The 21,730-nt window shown below is 40.2% G+C and overlaps 1 protein-coding gene across 2 annotated transcripts in view; it reads left to right on the top strand.

Annotated features, from left to right (window-relative positions):
* sema3ab (sema domain, immunoglobulin domain (Ig), short basic domain, secreted, (semaphorin) 3Ab) overlaps nt 1-21,730 on the top strand; it is a 52,462-nt gene that overhangs the window by 21,018 nt on the left and 9,714 nt on the right. The window contains exons 3-13 of one of the 2 annotated variants that reach the window (XM_051724591.1): nt 1,474-1,536; nt 5,997-6,116; nt 11,167-11,260; nt 12,928-13,050; nt 15,598-15,740; nt 17,702-17,816; nt 18,425-18,494; nt 18,649-18,793; nt 18,883-19,102; nt 20,755-20,846; nt 21,072-21,113. In XM_051724591.1, coding sequence (XP_051580551.1) covers nt 1,474-1,536; nt 5,997-6,116; nt 11,167-11,260; nt 12,928-13,050; nt 15,598-15,740; nt 17,702-17,816; nt 18,425-18,494; nt 18,649-18,793; nt 18,883-19,102; nt 20,755-20,846; nt 21,072-21,113 — 1,227 coding nt within the window. The remainder of the gene's footprint in view (nt 1-1,473; nt 1,537-5,996; nt 6,117-11,166; nt 11,261-12,927; nt 13,051-15,597; nt 15,741-17,701; nt 17,817-18,424; nt 18,495-18,648; nt 18,794-18,882; nt 19,103-20,754; nt 20,847-21,071; nt 21,114-21,730) is intronic. The other variant, XM_051724592.1, reaches the window with a different exon arrangement.

Genomic DNA, 21,730 nt, shown 5'->3' with positions numbered 1-21,730 from the left:
CCCCAAATAACTAAAATCTTTATATCTACTTTTACCTTAGGGAGTTTTCAAAAACATGAGCCATTATTTACTTGTCTGTGGACTTGCTTGGCTGAATAATCCAATGTTATATCTTAGATGTCCAGTACAAAATATGCAATCCAGAAGGAAAAGCATGCAAAACAAATCATCAGAAAAATATGTTTACGACTACTGATGATAAAAACTTATATATCATAGCAAAGGGGAGGATCTCGGCTTTCTAATGACAGAGATTTCTCATTCCTAGATTGAGCTTCTAGTCCACTCAGAGGCCGAGATATTCAATGAAACAATGAGGGTGGTGCTTGAACTGAAAATTAGACTGAATGTCTATGGACGAGCACATCTGTGAGGGCTAAAATGCGTTGGAGCGCCACCTACATTTCAGATCTGTATATTGTGATGGAATGTGATAGAGAAAAAATCTTGCTGCTATCTAGTGGAATAAAATGAGACTTTTCAAAGTGAGGTAGAGTGAACAGAACCAGAATTACATGTTTACAAATTTAGGGAAAAAAACAAAAAAAGTTGTCTTTTTTATTTTATTTATTATGAAAAAATGCGGGCTGCAGCCCAAAAATATACGAGTTTATATATATATATATATATATATTATTATTATTATTATTATTATTATTATTATTAACATTTGAAAAATGTATGTTCACCAAATCAAAGTCAGTTGATTTACTGTAACCAACATGCAGATAGCTATTCTGTTGTTAAAAAAGTGTAAAATTGTAAAAAAATAAATAATCCCCAAAAATCAGATGTTTTGACATTTTTATGAAAAGGAACATATTATTCTTGTCAAATAGAATTAAAGTAACCCTAAGAAAAGAAATTGATATTTTTTACTCAAAAAGTAGCATATTAAGAAAAATAGTTTTACCTTAAAAATTTCGTTTGAAAATGCAATTAATGATTATGCTGTGTAATCAAGGTGCAAGGAAAGGATATTAATACATTACACCACTTGATATTTTTAAAGTCATTAAATCGATGTGTTGTAGAAAATGCTTTTCAATGTTTTTAATGTATTTAAAAATGTATGAAACCAAAAAGGACACTTCTGCAAATTTGACTCATTTGTTTTAAACTAGATTTCTCATTTATATCACCTTAGACAAATTTATTTGTCAAGGACCCTGATAGATAAAATGAATATCAAATGACTGAGAAGAGCATTATAATCAGAAATATATCAAGTCGAGCACATTCTTCAGCATTTTAAAGAGCCAATTCAGTTGGATCACGCTGGATCACAGAGGTGGAGTCTTTAGTGCCATGTAATTTAGCAAATAAAGGCAAAAAGAAGATCGATTAAAAGCTTACTATAGTATATATATATATATATATATATATATATATATATATATATATATATATATATCCAATAACATGTCCACATATTTCTCCCCTTTAAATCTCTCTTTCTCTCTGAACTGGCAGATATCCTGGCCTCCTTCACCTTCTCGACGAGATGAATGCAAGTGGGCTGGAAAAGACGTCCAGGTAAGTTATTTCCGTTTGCTTTCTTTTTCCTGTCCTCTCTACAACCCTGAGATAGTACATTAGCCTCTTTTTCATTCATCCTGGTCTCATAGAAACATGTTACTATACTTAGATTTTTGCAAAATGATATTCAGGTGTCTCATTGTACGTATCGTGACAGTTTCCTGGTGAAGTGAACACTAGAGACGCTACAACAACAACGAATTTAATTCACGTTCACACAAATCAGGAGTAAAACGGCAGATTATCAGTTCATAAACACTTACTTTCGCCCTTTTCCTCACACAATGTTATCTTATAACATCTAAACACTTTTACTGTAGTGCATGACTTGTAATGAATGTTATGTTTGAGATGAAGACCCGATTGGTTTGTTTTTGACAGAGTATGAAAAGCTTTTCATGTCTTTCAACCTTCTTTTGCTTTCACAAGGAAAGTCAAGGGTTTCAGCTCAGCAGATGTCAATGGAAGAGTGAATAAAAATGAAATCACTGAATTGTGGGACAGCGGTGTGTACACAGTTTCCAGGCATAACTGCCATTTGGTCTCCTTAATTCCATGGCAGATACGGCCCGAGGCACTGCCTTGAAATTTAAGAGCTGTAGCAGTCGGCCCTTTGCCCCGTTAGCATCATAAAGAATCTATAAGCTTGGTTTCTTCTCAATGGCGCTTATTTGAATTGCAATAAAACACATTGTGTGAGATTTTGATGTAAACATGTTCTCTGTGAATGGCGGGCTGCTCTCTGAAAGATGGCTTTTATGTGGAGAGGGGTGTTTGTGAAAGACAGATTGACTGAAGCTTGTTTGAAGTGAAGGGGGACAATGTCAATTTAGGGCCCTTTTGAGGGCCGATGAAGGCAGAAAACTGCATGTCCTGTTGAAGGGCTGAAGGATCTCAGCTGCAATTTGTCCGAAACAAAGGGAGAGTGAGATCAATACTCATTCAACACAAAAACATCCATTCATGTTGATGGCAGCCATACACTTTGAAAAATGTAACTTGTGTTGAGAATCTTATGTGAAGCATAATGAAGAATATGAAATTATTATTACATTACAAACAGGATGCAAAGACGCAGCACCTCCTTTGGGTCACTCAAATCAATCGACAGCATTTATGGCATAATGTTAATTAATTGTTTTTACTCGTCCGTTCTTATCTTTAAAAAAAGCAAAAATGAGGTTACTGTGCGGCACTTACAATGTAAGTGATTGGGGCCAATTACTGGAGGGTTTAAAAGCAGAAATTTCTTCTGTATTATTTGAGCTGTAAAGTTGTTTAAATCGTCGTTTGTTCGGTCGCTTAAGGGTTTATGGCATTACATCGTCATGGCAACAGTGTTGTAAAATTGTCCATAACTTTCCACAGATGCGGTTAGTAAGTGATTTTATCTCACTAAAATCATGTTAACACATATATTGTTTATGTCTTTTGGCTATACTTTTGAAACAGTGAGTATTTTAATGTTTACAGATTGATCCCATTGACTTCCATTGTAAGTGTCTCACTGTAACACAGATTTTTGCTTTTTTTTTTATACCCTCCTATGGTATTGAAAAATGGCAACTTCCTTTGGTATTCGTGGTCATTTTTGACCGAAAGGTTTAGATGTTTTCTGCTTTGTTTTTTGATGATGATAATGATGCAAAGATGTGAATCCTAATGGCTTCTTGTAAACTAATTTTATATTTTATCACAATATATGAATTTGGATATATATTTATACATTAACAAACTATTATTTGTCAAAGTTTAGCATTTTAAAATTGATTTGAGATGTCAGTTTTTGCAGTTAATGTCATTATGCTTGCAGTCAAACCTGACCATGGTGTTACAGCCAGCGGTCCCCATGAGGGAAATGGCTTATTAAATATACTTAACAATGTTTTTTTTTTTTTTTTTGAAAATGTAAAAATGTGAGGGTTAGGTTTAGGGGTAGGGTTATGGTTAGGGGATAGAAATTATCGTTATATCTGTATAAAATCCATAAAATGCATGGAAGTCTATGGAGAGTCCCCACAATGATATACAAACAAGTGTGTGTGTGTGTGTGTGTGTGTGTGTGTGTGTGTGTTTGTGTGTGAGTGGGTGTGTATGTTTTGCACTGAGGATGTTTTAGAGTCTCACCCTGTACTTTCTGTCTTGTTTTTTCTTATTGTGGCTGATTTATTGATTGTATTTGACAGATGATTTTTTTTTTTTTAAATAAAATAAAAAAATGTCTCTGTTTTTTAATGGTCGGTAAATTTTGACCGTGAACATAGTGTAACTTTCTTTTTTACGACCACTTAAACATTGAATTAAGCCTTTTTTTTTTCTTTTTTTTTTATTCAGATGGCAAATGGAGGAAAAGTCACCAAGTCTTGCACTGCTCAGATAAAGGAAACCATTTTTATTAAATTTGTAAAAAATTATTTAGGTAAAAAAATGACAGAATGCCATAGGAGGGTTAAAGAAAATAAATAGATTTTTGTGATAATCAACATTATTGCACAAATGCTGTTAATTGAGCTTAATTTGTATTAAACCCTATACTACAGACACAGTGTGCTCCGTGGTGCTGATGAAGTAACAAGTTGAAAAAGGGGCCAAATCTCTGAGTCACGTATTATGTGTTATAGTATCCTTGTGTACTCTTCTGTAAACCTTTTCCTCATCAAATGAGTCACTGCAATCTGCTCCGGACTAGACTTGCTCAGACACGTGGCTTTAACACAACTGAGGAGCTTCTGAAACACACACATTTCCATAGGCAAAATCCCTGTTGAGATGCGTGAGATGTGTACATGCTCACACACACAAACACACACTAACCCTGAGAGTTTAGGCCACTGGGGAACTCTGGACACCCATAACAGGATTTCCCTGTTAATGCATTAAACTCCCCACTGAAAAACAACTCCAGCTGTTGTAATATTTTCCTTTTCATAAAGCTATCTGTGTGTGTGTTGGTCAGCTCTGCTGCTGTTTTTGGAATTCTGTCACCTGTCTCTGAGAGCAGAAGTGTTTTCAAAATGCACACAGAATGAGACACCTTTACATCAACAAACAGATTTTTTATTACCATATTACAAACTAAGCAAAGGATTGGGTCAGTCACTATTGAACTAACAGAAGAGACACATATGTCGCTTATTCTTAGTGTATATTTGGACTCTTGAAAATGGTTGTTTTATTGTGAATAAATAAAGTTACATTTCTAGTTTCAACATTATTTGTACTTCAGACCTTTGTTTTGTTGGACATGAAAAACTAGCTTCATGCCATGTAACACATTTGGTTTTCGACCATTGAAAATGGGAACAATTTATGCATGGAGCCACACTGAGATCCCCATATCTCTGGTAGTGAACCATTTAGGGCCTTAAAAATTAAGATACAAAAAGAAAAGTTTGTTCTGAACCAGAATCTAACAGGATATTAAAATATCTTTAATACTTCTGGAGTTACAGGCACTCCAAATTTGAAAAAAAAACAACAAAATAAATGTGTTTTGCTTGGTTTGATATTTTGTTATGTAATGCAATGAATTTCATGCATTTTTATGGGTGCCTAAGTGTGTTTTAAGCCCACTCACTATATGTGGTGTGTGTGTGTTTGTGTGTATGTGTTTGTGTGTATTTGTGTGTGTGTGTTTGTGTGTGTGTGTGTGTTTGTATGTGTGTGTGTTTGTGTGTATGTGTGTGTGTGTTTGTGTGTGTGTGTGTGTATGCGTGTGTGTGTGTGCAAGTGTGTTTGTTGTGTGTGTGTGTGTGTGTGTGTGTGTGTACAGGTTTTTGTGTGGACCAAGTATTGAGAATCAACCTGTTCTGTGAGGACATTTCTGGTTGTGAAGACATTTTGGGTGGTCCTCACAAGGGAAATGGCATATTAAATTATGTTTTTTGAAAATGTAAAAATGCAAAAAGATTTCTGTGAGGGTTAGGTTTAGGGGTAGGGTTAGGGTTAGGGGATAGAATCTATAGTTTGTTCAGTATAAAATCACTATGTCTATGGAGGGTCCTCACAAGTATAGCAAACCAACATGTGTATGTTTGTGTGTGTGTGTGTGTGTGTGTGTGTGTGTGTCTGTGTGTGTTTGTGTGTATGTGCATATGTGTGTGTATGTGTGTGTGTGTGTGTGTATGTGTGTGAGTGTGTGTGTGTGTGTGTGTGTGTGTGAGTGTGTGTTTGTGCGTGTGTGCATGTGTGTGTGTGTGTGTGTTAAGCCGTGTCTTTAGGCTGTTGTTGACTCAGATGGTTGTGTTTATTTATCTGAGAACCCAGTGACGACTGTGAATCAAGAAATACTGATGCACCACCGATTTAGTTTGCTTTTGTCTCAGTCAAGTTCACTGTGTTGTTTTGAAAGTTTTTGTTGTTAAAATGTTAACTATATCAAAATAATGCAATATTCTCTGATTATAAACAAATGTTGAGAAGTTCTCTCTCTCTCTGTCTGTCTTGTCTATCTGCAGAATGAGTGCTCTAACTTTATAAAGGTTCTGCAGCCATTTAATCAGACACACTTGTATGTGTGCGGGACGGGTGCGTTCCACCCCATCTGTTCTTATGTGGAAGTGGGCAGACGACCAGAGGTAAATTATTATTCTTTTTCTTTTATCAGTTATTCTGTCTCAATTTGTCTTTCACCAGGTTCAATACAGTAACTCGGCCCTGTTACTGTGTCACATCATTAGTGGTGTTTGCTATGGCATGCATCTCTTATACTATTGCTCGTATAAAGGGTGAAGTCATTGAACACTGGACACTTACAAGGCCCAAAGATTGCATTAAAATCTGTCAATATCAAAATCAGTAGAATTATCAACATTAACAGAATCATCATTTATCTTTGGCAGATGTTTGGTAGAATTATAGTTTCCTATCTGTCACTTACTCAACATTGTGTAGATGTAGTGACACTAGGGGTCACCCTTGGGAGCCCCAAACACCTCTGATTTTGAAAAAAGGCCAATTAGATATTGGTGAGTAGAATTTGCATGCCACTCCCCCGGACATACGGGTATAAAAGGAGCTGGCTCGCAACCACTCATTGAGATTTTCTCTTCGGAGCTGAGCGGTTGTGTTCTGTGAGCTGAATTACTCTGCCGATCCATTCACCTCGGAAAGCTGTTGGATTTACGCCGCATTACAGCGCCCCTGGGCGCTTCAGCAGCTAAAAGAGTATATTCTTCCTACTGAAAGAGTATATTTTCCCTTCTAAAAGAGTGGCATTAACAGAGAGCGTCTTTTTAAAGATGCCTCTCTGTTTGTGTGTATTTCCTGGTTGCGGTGTGGAGACAGTGTTTGTGGACGGGTCATGTTCTCACTGTGAGAGCGTGACCATGGCAATGTTGCGGTTGCGGTTTTTCCTTCGTTAGAGGGAAAGACCACCCCAGCGGCTCCCCGCCTCGGTCCTTCTACCTACGGGTTTGAGGCCGAGTCGGTTAGCACTGGGGGCAATTTGGGGACCCCAATGGGAGCCACTCCACCAGGTAACTCCACACGGACCTCTCATTCCCCAGTACGCTCATTTACCCTGCTGGGATGAGACCGCCGGCTCGTCTCAGGGCGAGTTCGCGATCTCGTTTCAGCGCTCGTGAAGTGGATGAGCTCTCGAGTGCAGCACCGGAAAGCGGGCTATCCAGTCTGACACTGAGGACTCGACTGGGCTCCCACCTTCGGGTGCGTTCGCCCAGTCATAGCCTGACACACAGCTGGCAGCCATGCTTGCCTGGGCAGCTGCGTGTGTCGGGCTGGAGTGGAACCCTCCACCCCCCTGAACCCTCGCAGCCTGACGATTGGTTCCTGGGCCCGGAGCGCCACTCACGGCCGCGCCCCGCCCCGGTTCCTTTCTTCCCGGAGGTGCATGAGGAGCCCACGAGGTCGTGGCGGGCACCTTTCACTGCCCGGACCCAGTCTCTGAGCTCCTCCACTATCAATACCCTCGATGGTGGGGCTGCCAGGGGGTACTCGGCGATTCCCCAGGGGGATAAGGCGGTTGCGGTGCACCTGTTCCCGCAAAACGCTGCCACCTGGAGGGGCCGCCTGAGACCCCCATCCAGTGCCTGTAGGGTTACGTCGTCTCTGGCAACTAAGGCCTGTGGTGCCACAGGACAGGCCGCCTCCACCCTGCATGTCATGGCTCTCCCTGCAAGTGAACCAAGCCAAGGCACTAAGAGAATTGCACGAGGGTAGTTCTGACCTGGGATTGATGCAGGAGCTGTACTCAGCAACCGACCTTGCTCTCCGGGCAATGAAGGTCATGGCGCGGACTTTCAGGCAGGCGATGTCCACCCTGGTGGTCCAGGAGTGCCACCTATGGCTCAACTTGGTCGAGATGTGGGAAGCTGACAAGGTACAGTTCCTTAACGCCCCCGTTTCCCAGGTCAGCCTGTTCGGCGACACCGTTGAGGACTTTGCCCAGCAGTTCTCGGCGGTGAAACAGCAGATGGAGGCTATTCAGCACATCCTGCATCGGCGCGGTTCAAGACCTCACACCTCGTCTGCTCGTCGCCAAAGGCGTCCTCCCGCCGCAACAATACCAGCTCCGCCGCAGCCCACCCCTGCGGCCCGGCCCCAGCGTGGAGCCACCCGCAGGAAGCAGACGCCACCCATCTCACGAACCTGAGGAAGGCTCCAAAGCGCCCCTGAGACGGGCGACCCAGGCACGTGGAGACCTGCTGCAGGCCTAGAGATGGTAAGCAGACCACTCCATCCCCCGGTGGAGGGCCGGGAGAAGAATCCTTTGCCTTTTCGTTGACCTACACGTTCAGAAAAGGAGTGGTTTCCTCATTCCCTGGGTCACATATCCGGTGCTCACGGCCATCGTTATCAAGACCACCAGCCACCGTTCCTTTATGGCAGTTATGGCGCTCCAGGGGCCGCTCCCCTGCCCCTGCGCGCCCAGCTATGGCACAAACATGGCAGGTTGGTTATGACGGACGGCGGGGATGATATTCCTCCTCCCCCTCCCCGGCCGATCCTATGGTGGCTATCAGGAGCCAGGTAGGTGCTTCGATGTCCCTCGACTCAGCACGGCCACAAGGCTCAAGCCCTCTCGACGTGGCACCTCAGGCTCAGCCCTGCCATGAGGCCCCACCCGCCGGTACGTCCAACGAGACTGTCCCCTTGGTCCCCCTCGCCCGGAGCTTGGACATGTGGCTTGTGCTTCCCAACCCGTTGCGATGGCTGACCCGGACCTTCTGACTCAGCTACGTGATTCAGTTCGCCAGGCACCCGCCCAGGTTCAGCAGCATCTGCTTCACCTCGATGAAGGGCGAGAACGCTGCTACCTTGCATGCGGAGATCGCTACACTTCTATGGAAGGGTGCGAAAGAGCCTGTCCCTCCGGCCGAAATGGAGAAGGGGTTTTACAGACCCTACTTCATCGTACCGAAGAAAGGTGGTGGGTTGTGGCCAATCTTGGACCTGCAAGTACTGAACCGGGCTTTGCACAGACTCCCGTTCAAGATGCTGACACAAAAATGGATTCTAGCGAGCGTCCGGCATCAAGATTGGTTCGTTGCAGTAGACCTGAAGGACGCGTACATGCACGTCTCGGTTTTACCTCGACACAGACCCTTCCTGCGGTTTGCTTTCGAGGGCTGAGCGTACCAGTACAAGGTCCTCCCCTTCGACCTGTCTTTGTCCCCTCACATCTTTACGAAGGTTGCAGAGGCAGCCCTTGCCCTGCTAAGGGATGTGGGCATCCGCATCCTCAACTATCTCGACAACTGGCTAATCCTAGCTCACTCTCGGGATGTGTTGTGTGCGCACAGGGATCTGGTGCTCATGTACCTCAGCCGGCTGGGGCTTCAGGTCAACTGGGAAAAGAGCAAGCTCTCCCCGGTTCAGAGCATCACTTTTCTCGGTTTGGAGTTGGTCTCGATGACGGCACGCCTCACAAACGAGCGTGCACAGTCAATGCTGAACTGTCTGAAGGCGTTCAGACAGAGGACAGCATTTCCACTGAAACTTTTTCAGAGGCTCTTGGGGTATATGGCATCCTCAGCGGTGGCCACACAGCTCGGGTTGATGCATATGAGACTGCTTCAGCACTAGCTTCAGACTCGAGTCCCGAGATGGGCATGGCGCCACGGCTTGAGGCCTTGGACCGACCTAGCATTTCTATGGGCAGGGGTTCACCTAGAGCAGGTCTCCAGGTGCGTCGTGGTTACGACGGACGCCTCCAAGGTGGGCTGGGGCACTGTATGCAATGGGCACACAGTCGCTGGCTCTTGGACTGGCCCGTGGCTGCGTTGGCACATCAACTGCCTCGAGATGTTGGTAGTACTGCTCCTCCTGCGGAGACTCCGGCCGTTGATCCAGGGCAAGCATGTGTTGGTCCAGACGGACAACACAGCTATGGTAGCGACATCAACCACCAAGGCAGCCTACACTCCCATTGCATGTCACAACTCGCCCGCCGTCTCCTCCTCTGGAGTCAGCAGTGCCTCAAGTCGCTGTGAGCCACTCATATCCCGGGCGACCTCAGCACCACAGTGGACACGCTGTCATGACAGATTACGCTCAGGGGAGAGTGGAGACTCCACCCTCAGGTGGTCCAGCTGATTTGGCGTCAATTCGGTCGAGCACAGATAGACCTGTTTGCTTCCTGGGAATCCTCCCACTGCCCGCTTTGGTACCCACCGTGTTTATAGAACTCCTCCCCTGTTGGGTAGGACCTACCATGGGACTTCTCCACATGACATACTTCTGACAAGACTCGATAAGACCATGTGACGTATTTCCCTCCGGGTTGAGTGTGGTCTCCGCGGTGTCTTTCCCTTGGGAGTGACACCTCCCCACCCCGATGTAGACACATATGGCCCCCAGCTGGTAAACAAAATTCCACTCTTTCTGGGGAGGAAAAAATAGGAAAAGAGGCCATGGCTGGGCTAGCCTGTCCCTATTTGTTGGGCAAGTCGACTTGTTCCCAAAGGACCGTTTGACGCTCATAAGAGCGTTGGGGGAGGTTACGTGATGGCCTGGTGTGCTGGCTACGAGGCAAACAGCGGTCTGCCCGTCTCGCACCGCCAGTCCACGTAACACAGTTCAGCTTATTATGGCATTTAGTATAGGGACCCCTAGTGTCCCTACATCGACACAACGTCGAGTGAGTGACAGATAGGGAACATCCTAGTTACTTTCGTAACCTCCGTTCCCTGATGGAGGGAACAAGACATTGTGTCCCTCTTGCCACAATACTGAACTACCCACTGAAATGGCCAGGAGCTTGTCTCGGCTCCTCACCACAAAACCTGAATGAGTGGTTGCGAGCCAGCTCCTTTTATACCCGTATGTCTGGAGGAGTGGCATGCAAATTCCACTCGCCAATTCCCATTGGCCTTTTTTCTAAATCAGAGGTGTTTGGGGCTCCCAAGAGTGACCCCTAGTGTCACTATATTGACACAACATCTCGTTCCCTCCATCAGGGAACAGAGGTTATGAAAGTAACCAGGATGTTTCAGTAACCATTTACTTTCATTGTATGAAAAAAAAAGATGCAGTGAAAGTGAACAGTGACTGCCTAATATGTCATTTTGTGTTCCACAGAAGAAATAAAGTCAAACAGGATGGTAGAATTTTCATTTTTGTTTGATTACCTCTTAATTTTGCAATTGATTGTGTGTATCTTTCCAGGACAACATTTTTAGGTTGGGGTCGTCACACTTTGAGAACGGTCGTGGTAAAAGCCCCTACGACCCTAAACTGCTGACAGCTTCCCTACTGATCGGTGAGTCTATAAGGCCAGTCTTAATCACTTACCGCATGCATTTGTGTCTTTTCTGCGCACATGAGTAAGAACACTTGTACGCAGTTATTCATGAATGAGAACCAGTGTCAGTGATGTTGAATACAAATTGCTGATTTTCTGGCTAATATAGTGAAACCGTTTATATCCCACAGGACAAATTGGTGACCAAAATGTAGTCTAACATTGCGTCTCGATTGGCCTGCTTGTACTATGCCCTTAGAGTATCTGCTTTTTTTCTTATGTAAAAGTGCATACTTTTGAGTGTTTAGCTAAAGAGTGTGCAAGTATTGAGACATTCTATCACATCATTAAATTACGTCTTGAAACCACAGACCCCTTGGACGCAGTCACGTGCATCCTGAGACCACACCGACCAGTCAATCATCCTGTTACAGTTGTCATGACATCATTACATTCCTCATTTAATTTTATAAAATAAGAACATACAGTTGTGTTGATTTGATTAATGTTTATGTTCCTACAGTGTGAGCGGCATTTCATTTCACAGCGTTTAACCATTAAACTTACGTGACGCATTTAATGGTGCACTCAGTAATTTTTTTAATATGACGTCTTACACTGACACCTAGTGGTGTGGATGCAGCATCATTCAAACGCAATAGATTTCAGTTACCATAGTCATTGTAGAAATGCATTATTCACAGTCCGCAGTGATTTAATTAATCCATGAGTGAAAGTGTTCAATAACATTGCGGTTAATGACATTAAGCGAGTAGTATTTGGCTGGTCATGTGATTCTAACATGGCAGCCCCCATGAGTGGACCCTCTTCATGTAGACTAAAACAGCTTTTATAAGGTTACTGATATGACTGGAGTCTTCATCTCATGTGAGTGCTCATGATTGTATACATATATTTCAAAACTACAATCCATTTCTTAAAAGTAAAACTTTGTTAAATGAGTTGAAAAATACTGAGTGCACCTTTAAGAATAGACAGACAGACAGACAGACAGACAGACAGACAGGCAGACAGACAGACAGACAGACCGACGATAGATAGATAGACAGACAGACAGACAGACAGACAGACGATGATAGATAGACAGACAGACAGACGGTCGATGATAGATAGATAGATAGACAGACAGACAGACAGACAGACAGGCAGACATATAGATAGACAGACAGACAGACAGACAGACGATAAGTAGGTAGGTAGGAAGGCAATTCTCTTGTCAATTTTATTTATTTATTTATTTATTTTTAATTTATTTTTTTGACTGAGAACTTAATTTAGAAACCAAAAAATCGAATAAAATGATTAGAGGAAATTAAATGCTGTTTTTCTTTGGTTCATGTTTTTTTTTAATGGAACCTCAACACCTTTGATTAATGGTCTGTCTCTGAGGATGACCAGAGCACAGAGCGTTCTACTGTTAAATCTCATCTCTGATTAAAGGTCACTCCTGACACACACACACCGTGAAATTACCTGTGAGTGTTGACTGTCACACCTCTCTGCTTCCTCAGCTGAGCCACTATTAAAGTTGACAAAACCCAGACTGAACTTCTCCCATTCTCCCATCCTCTCTCCTGACACTTTATTTCTGCTATTCATGTTTAACTCTGAATATGCCAACCACGATGCCCTAAATATGACTTTTATTTTGTGTTTTTGATCAGCAGATGGGGAGCTGTACGCTGGGACGTCAGCTGACTTTATGGGGCGGGACTTTGCCATTTTCCGAACTTTAGGAAAGCACCATCCAATCAGAACAGAGCAGCACGACTCCAGGTGGCTCAACGGTGAGAATTATTGACCAATTTCAAAGACAGATGCGTATATAAAGTTCAACAGTGATTATATTTATTTATTTATTTATTAGTTTATTTACAATTTTAATTAAAAAAAAAATAATAATAATAAAAAACATAAATAATGGAAAATGAATTTACATGAATTTCAGGAAGCCTTAGTATTTGGTATTTATGCATGGACTTGCTCCAGTGGAAGAAAGGAAATCTGACCATTTGTACAGCTAACATGGAAAATGTCACACATTTGATTAATGACCAAGTATATAACATTAAATATTTCTCAAAGTAGTGTCAGAGTTTTCAACCTCACTATATGTACATTTAAACAAATCAATAATTAAAGTCATTTTGATATTTTAAAGTAAAAAAATAAATAAATAAATGTCTAAATGGTGTGACTGGCAAGAGACAGTAAAACAAATTTAAATTAAAAAAAAAAAAAAAATATATATATATATATATATATATATATATATATATATATATATATATATATATATATATATATACACACACAGTAATATTCAAAAAACTTTTGTCCATCAAATCAAAGTCAGATGGTGTAACATTTTGTCATGTGATCAAAACATGTATTGCTTTACATTTTTATGAAAAAGGAGTAATCCTAAGAAAACATCTTGATATTTGTCACTCAAAAAATCATTATATTTCTCAAAAATATATTTTTACCTTGAAAAATATGTATACAAACCATTTTGAAAATAATGATTAAGTTGTTTACTCTACACGTGTGTATGTATATATAGAGAGAGAGAGAGCTGTCAAAATTAATGCATTAACACATGCGATTAATTTAAAAGGTTTAACGGGTTAATTTTTCTTAATCGCGATTAACACAGTGATCATTAATCCAGAATGAACCAGCATAAACACTTGTTGGGAGGGCGGAAACTTTGCGATGTGTCCGCCGGGAGTCATTACACTGACGCACACTTCACAACACACACACAAAAGTGATTCAGTGTCAGTGATAAAATTATGGAGAAAGGAGCTCTTAATGCTATTTGATGTTCAAAACAAGCCCAGATGGGACTTGTGATAGAAATCAAATATTTTTCAGCCTATGTAAGGCAAATTTTAATTACCACAGAAGCAGGTCAAGTCTTAACTATCACCAAAACGCAGAATGAGACGTTTTTGTCTGCAAGCGCTTTTCATGTGGAGTTAAAAGCGGCGATTGACGCTAGTGTTGACGCCCTGACGCGAATCACTAATGCAGCTTCATGATTGCTGTAACAAAGCAGATAGTCACAGTCTACTGGCTAATTAATATTGTGGATGATGAAAGTTTATATATATATATATTCATCTTGGACAACCTTATTTGACAATGTCCCCAATATATGCACACACATTTAAAAAGGTGCAATATATGTTAGAGAGAGAAAGAGATATTTCTAGAATTTCAACTTTTTAATCAATTTGTGTGTGTCAGCATGAACAAGTTTGATAGAAAAGGCAGTTTGTGGGCATTAGGACTGAAAAGCACAAAATACTGTCAAATTTGATAATCACGCCATTTCCTCATACTTTTTGTTTAGTGAAGCAACAATTAAGGATTAAATGAATGCCTTTTTGTTCACCATTGAGGAAGTTCTGCAGCATGGGAAAAGATTGTCTGTCTATACACAGTAGGAGAGAATGGGGCTAGTTGTCATAAGGGCCATATTTCAGTAACAATAAGATTTAGAGTCAAAAGTCCAATTGTGCAAATGTGTGTTTTCTCAAGCAAAAATTTACTATTTTAGTTTCAAACACCTTGTTCAAAACCCTAAAATCATTTTTGTGAATTTTACCCTCTAAAGTAAATTTTCACTATCATCATATTCATGTTATAGCTCTTGAGCGAACATAATCATTCCACACTGGCATACATTAAAAAGGGTCAACTTTATTATGAATTCAGATTTTTACCAGGTTTAAATGTGTTCTTAGGACAAGAAAGTCAGGTCGGGCATGTTCTCACATGTGTTTTAAATGTCATCATTTGTACAATTTATCAATTACAATATTTATTGGCCAAAACAGTGTTTTGACATTTTTGTTTGTTAGCTTTTCCATTTTTTTTTTTTTTTTTCCTTTCATTTAAAATTTAGATAAACAGTTTATAATGGTCTGATTAACGCAGGTGTAGTTTTGAAGAGGTGTAGATATTGTTTAGGTGATTGTGATAGTGGGACAACACACCCCCCCCATCACCACAATGTTCACATGAAACCTATCATGAAACCTAACAACACCACAATGAAAACCTGCCACATATAATGTGACAGCATGCCCTGCCATTGGGGCAAGTTGTCACATAAGGTCAATACATGTTCAAAGAACTGTATCTTTTTTCATGGGGAATATTGATTAATATGTACAATTGCTTGTTTTTTTTGTAGTAAAGTAAAAGTGTGACAACTAGCCCCGGTCTCCTCTTTAATGAAGCCTAGAATGAAATCGAAAATGGTTTTTGCTTTAATACTAGTATACACTTATTAAATGATGTTGTTTTGTTTTTTCATCCAGATCCTAGATTTGTGAGTGTGCATCTCATCCCAGAGAGCGACAACCCAGAAGATGACAAGATCTATCTTTTCTTCAGAGAGAACGCCATCGATGGGGAACAGATCAGCAAAGCCACACACGCCAGAATCGGACAGCTGTGTAAGGTATACACACACTCCAATCAGACGCGCACACATGCTCCATTCCTTGTCTTCTCACGGTGGTCAGACAGGTAGCAGGATGGCCCAGCGAGTGTTTTGCATTTGGCCTTACCTCTGGTTTTCTGTGGCTGTGCTCTCACCCCCCACAGTGAAACTTTAGAGAGGTCTAAAATGTCACCTGAGCCATTGGCCGTGAGAACAAAGACTCCTCTGTGGGGAAAATGTGAGACTTTGGCAGACTCACTGTGCTCAAGTGCAAGTCCACAGCTTGAAGGTGTTCTCAATTACAGGTCACTCGGTATTCCGGTATGACAGGAATCTTTCCTTCACCACTGCAGACAATTGTTTCATTATACAGAGTGTGTTTAGTTGATGCAGTGTATTTTCCAGCACGGCTAATTAAAGCTGATGAATCCACAGATCGTAAGACTGTTTACAGTACTCATGTGTTTCATATGCCAGCTGCCAGATTTTAGTGTGAAATGCAAGATTATAGGCTCACATGTAGTAAATACACACAAACAAATACACCCACCTCTCCATAATGATCAACTATTGATAATAATTATGTGTAAAATAAAGCTAAATGTGCCTATAATGACTGGAATCTACTTTAAAGTCAACATGAAATCAATATTGATCCTATTTATGCATGATGCATCAGTACATGCAGGGTTGGGAGGGTTACTTGTAAAATGTATTCCACTACAGATTACATAAATCCTGCTGTAAAATGTATTTTGTAATGCATTCCGTTAGATTACTCAAGGTCAGTAACTTAATCTAAATACTTTGGATTACTTCTTCAGCAATGGCAGACTTTTTCGATTGTTTTGGCTATAAAGTGAAAAAAAAAATAAATCTGCTAGTTCAATATGACAAAATACAAATATAAAGTAAACGTGTCTAGTTTTAAAGGCTTTGCAGTACATCATCAAGACCCTAATTGCAAAGATCTTACTAGAGAGGAAAAAAATATGACCTGACATGGATTTTCTTGATAGAATTCATTAGAAAATATAATCACGCCTAGTAACAGGTCCGTGCAAGGGCTAGAAATAGCAATTTAGTTTATCATAAAGCTAAAGCTGCCTTTACATGCATAATATCGCAATTATCGTAAATAAGAGTTTCCCACTCAGAAGTTTTACATGAACGCCGCTTCAAGATGTGATTACGACTGGGGAACTCGTAAATAATTATGATACCCGGGTTTCCGAGTTGGGAAGATATGTAAACATTCAACATGGAGGAGGATCAGAGTAAAGTTTCAATAGTGAATTATGATTTTTATTAAAAAAAAATTAAAATGATACCATATTATCGCTTGCCATTTCAGTCATATGCATTAAGCTGTAGAAACATGTTGTAGTTCTTCTATTGAGCTCCCAAAGGGACAGTTCTTCAATGATGTCATTTCCCCCTTTTTGGTGGTTTGTTTAACAATGGTATTCTTGGGGCCTGGGAGGCTCAGTGAGTATTGATGCTGACTATCACCCCAGGGCGTGCTGAGTGACTCCAGCCAGGTCTCCCAAGCAACCAAATTGGCCCGGTTGCTAGGGGGATAGAGTCACATAGGGTAACCTCCTTGTGGTCGTGATTAATGGTTCTCACTCTCAATGGGGCGTGTGGTAAGTTGTGTGTTGATTGCGGAGAGTAGCATGAGACTCCACATGCTGTGAGTCTCCACGGTGTCATGCACAACGAGTCACATGATAAGATGCGCGGATTGACGGTCTCAGAAGCGGAGGCAACTGAGACTTGTCCTCCGCCACCCGGATTGAGGTGAGTAACCGCGCCACCACTAGGACCTACTAAGTAGTGGGAATTGGGCATTCCAAATTGGGAGAAAAGGGGATAAAAAACAAACAATAAACAAACAATGATATTCTTTCTCAAATCAGATTTTTTTTAGGTAAACATGAGGTAATAATGTACAATTGTGTTTTGATTGTGTCTGACAGAACGACTTTGGAGGCCACAGGAGTTTAGTGAACAAATGGACCACCTTCCTGAAAGCCCGTTTAATCTGTTCCGTTCCAGGCCTAAACGGCATCGACACACACTTTGATGAACTGCGTAAGTTATCCATGCAATATTACAACCATGTTAATAACAGGGCTCTCATTTGGTAGGAATGCACAGATCGATATATCGCCCACCGATATTTATCGGCCAGTTTTTACTAAATTAAAACCATCGGCATATGTGCCGCATATATGAAAAACGATGATTTATTTATAACAATTTGCGTAAATTTATCACATATCAAATTTATAATAATTTGTTTTCCTGTGTGTAACATTAAAATAAATACCTACCAAAGTAAATGAAATCTGGAAAATGTAAAGTATATGCATAAATTTGATGTAAAATGTGAGTTCTGCTGTTTAGAAGTGAAGAAGCAGAAGCAAAAAATAAATAAATACATGTTTTAGAAGTGCAAAATAACTACTTTTTTTACATGTTATATACTGTATAAAGCAACTGTACATTTTTGTGTCAATTATCGGTGTCAGCCTTTATTTTTATTGTTTTCCAAGGTCATTAGTTCGAATCCCAGGGAACACATACTGTAAACTGATAACATGAATATCTTGAATGAAAAGGCACTTTGGATAAAAATGTCTTCCAAATGAATATGTCAATGTAAATACCTCACTGGAATGATGTTTGATCGTTTACAGAGGATGTTTTTCTCATGAGCTCCAAGGATCCTAAGAACCCCATTATCTATGCTGTATTTACAACATCCAGGTACTACAACATCCATTTTACACCAAATTCCCATTTCCCCAATGCCTATCTGCATATTCTGTGTATTCAATTCTCGATAATTGCATTCTGACTTACTAAATCCCTTAAGGCGAACCTGTGAAAAAACTATGACTGCTGTTTCTGATGTTTACAGTAACATCTTTAAGGGTTCAGCGGTATGTATGTACAGTATGGCAGATATCAGGAGGGTGTTTCTAGGCCCCTATGCACACAGAGATGGACCCAACTACCAATGGGTACCGTTCTTGGGTAGAGTACCGTACCCAAGACCTGGCACGGTAAGAGTGGTCTAATTATATTATACTATTTATTTTGACTGCTTGAATTTTAACACATGTCTCGACTCTCATTATCTGGGTGGTGACAGTGTCCAAGTAAAACGTTTGACGGGTTTGAATCGACAAAGGACTTTCCTGATGATGTCATCACATTTGCCAGAAGCCACCCGGCCATGTACAACCCAGTCTTTCCCATCAACAACCGTCCAATCATAATCAGAACTGATGTTGACTATCAGTTCACTCAGATAGTGGTGGACAGAGTGGAGGCCGAGGACGGCCAGTATGACGTCATGTTTATTGGCACTGGTGAGTATAAGTAAAAATCCCATTCCCATCCTTAGAAGACTTGATTTTTAACGATAACTTATAAACCTTTAGAGACAAACCTACCGTGAGCTCCTAGATGGTATATGCTTCTGTTGAATCCATCAGTCCATGTTTTTTCAACTTAATTTTAAAAGAAAAATCAGACAATCGCGTCAAGCAAAGTGCACCAAAAGAGCTCTGCAGCGACCGCCCACTCCCATGATGCACTGTGAATGATGCAATCGAGTCACTCTCCCTACACTCTCAAACTATGTTTATATTTTTTATGTATTTAAATAGTTTGCAATAAACTAATATACTTACAATCAACAACTTGAAATCAATTGTTTTATATTTTTCCATAGTTTTAAATTCAATTAAATCATTTGCAATGCTTCATGGGATTGTAGTTCATTCCCTCATTAATAAGGACGTTAAAACACAGTCTTGTACCTTAGTCTTTTTGTCTGATTTTCAAATACTTTTATGCTTAACCTCCTTAGACCCCTTCATGACTGCTGTGTGCATTTTCCATTTCCCTTTTCAATTTGTAACTAGTATCCCCTAAGAAACAAATTTTTAGACCAAATAGTTTTCCTAAAAAATGTATGTCCACATATGTGGACAGTGAGACTATTCTGAATCTATGTACTGATTATCATTGTCCCATGTCTGTCAAACATGTTGAGTGATCCAAACATCATCTGCAGCCTGAAACTGAACTTTTGATCAGATTTTAGGAGTGAATGCACTTAACTGCATAGAGAGCTATAGGATGCTCCCTTGCTCCCTGTTTAGTGAATGACTTAACCTCCAGTGTGCTGTCTGTCTGCACTGGTCTCAGAACAGTTTGAAATGCACCTTATTTTCATCCTAACTCCATATAAAGCCTCTGAAAGCAACATGTTTTCAGTTTTTAGATGCATCTATTAATTCTCAATGTGATAATGCACAGTAAATATAGGATATTTAAACTGAAGCTGAGCATACAGTCCACGTATATGGTCATTGTGCTTAACAGCATGTTATTTCGTGATAAATTGTTCAAATGTTAAAAATTGCATATCAGATGAAACTAGAGACTCTGATCTTTTGACTCAAACAGATTTCAGTGTAAAATCTTTATTAGGTTTCTTGCCAGATGTAGTTATGTTGGCATTTCAACCAAACACAAACTCATCTGCGATCACCGCCATGTTGTTTGGTCACATGACTCCGTGAGTCGAAAGTTTAACCATTTACTGACAGCACGGAGTCTCCTGAACTGTGATCAGTCGGTTTAAATGAAATTAAATTATGCGTTGCGTATAGCGAAGCCAAAATACAACGTCCACGCATGTGGATGCGGGGTCGCACAAGGTTTAAAATCAAAGTTTGTAATGTTGTGATTCACCTCTCAGCTGGTTGGTTTGGTTCATGGCTTATAACTCTTTAAAAAAGTATGTTATGAAATCCCCATGGAAAATAAATAAATAAATAAATGATTTGGGAAAATACTTCCAGAGCCAAGACAGCTCAAAAAGTGGGCAGGCACTGTTGCACTCTGTAAAGCATATAATAACATACATAACAATGTAAAAAAAATAAAAGTGTTTATATCACATAAAATAAAACACATAAAAAGTTAATCAAGTATTATTTTTCCACTGCAGACATGGGCACGGTTCTTAAGGTGGTGTCGATCCCCAGAGGAACATGGCATGACCTCGAGGAAGTCCTGCTGGAAGAGATGACAGTGTTCAGAGTAGGTCTATAGTGTTTATTATACTGATTTATTCACACTCTTTAATTTATGGAAGGTAGTATCATTGTCCTTCTGTTCTTGCATATGGAATAATTGATATTTAAAAACTCCCCTTGACTCAATGCAAACCTTTATTCTTAAAACATCAAATATACTTCCCATGCACATAATATGCACACTTTTTATTTTATTTATTTTTTATTTATTAAAACACTGTTTTGACAGGAACCAACTGCTATTACTGCCATGGAACTCTCCACAAAGCAGGTAAGCATTACTACAACCTCATACAGACAATAATATTCCAGGTCCAATACAAGTTAAGCTTAATTGACAGCATTTGTGGCATAATGTTGATTACCACAATAATTAATTTAGACTTATCCCTCGTTTATTTAATACAAATAAATAAAAAAAGAGCAAAAATGTCCGTTATAGTAAGTCGCTTGCAATAGGGGTGAATGGGGCCAGTCCTTAAGCAATAAAAATACACACTGTTTCAAAAGTATAGCCACAAGACCTAAACAATATACATGTTAACATGATTTTAGTGTGATAAAATTATGGATTTACCAGCGTTACGTTTCTCAGATTACAAGGTTTTACAAGGCGTTACGTCGTCATGACAACAAAGTTTGATTATTGGATATCAGTTATTGAGTACTTTGCTAATTCATTTTTTTTTTTATTTTTTTTTTTGCTCAACAAATTCAAAATATTATTTAATTAATATACTGAGTGTATATTTACAATCAACACAACACATTTCTCCCTTACAATGAATTAGGGGTGTAGGCCCTTCAGCTGTCACAGAAACATGAACATAATTCTTGGTTTAAATTCTACATTTTACACTACTATTTTAGTAATGTGTAACCCATGTA

The sequence above is a fragment of the Myxocyprinus asiaticus genome, chromosome 18, assembly GCF_019703515.2.
Source record: "Myxocyprinus asiaticus isolate MX2 ecotype Aquarium Trade chromosome 18, UBuf_Myxa_2, whole genome shotgun sequence".
NCBI classification, from domain to species: Eukaryota; Metazoa; Chordata; class Actinopteri; order Cypriniformes; family Catostomidae; genus Myxocyprinus; species Myxocyprinus asiaticus.
Note: the sequence above shows the minus strand (reverse complement) of the source record. Positions and strands in the feature narration are given on the sequence as shown.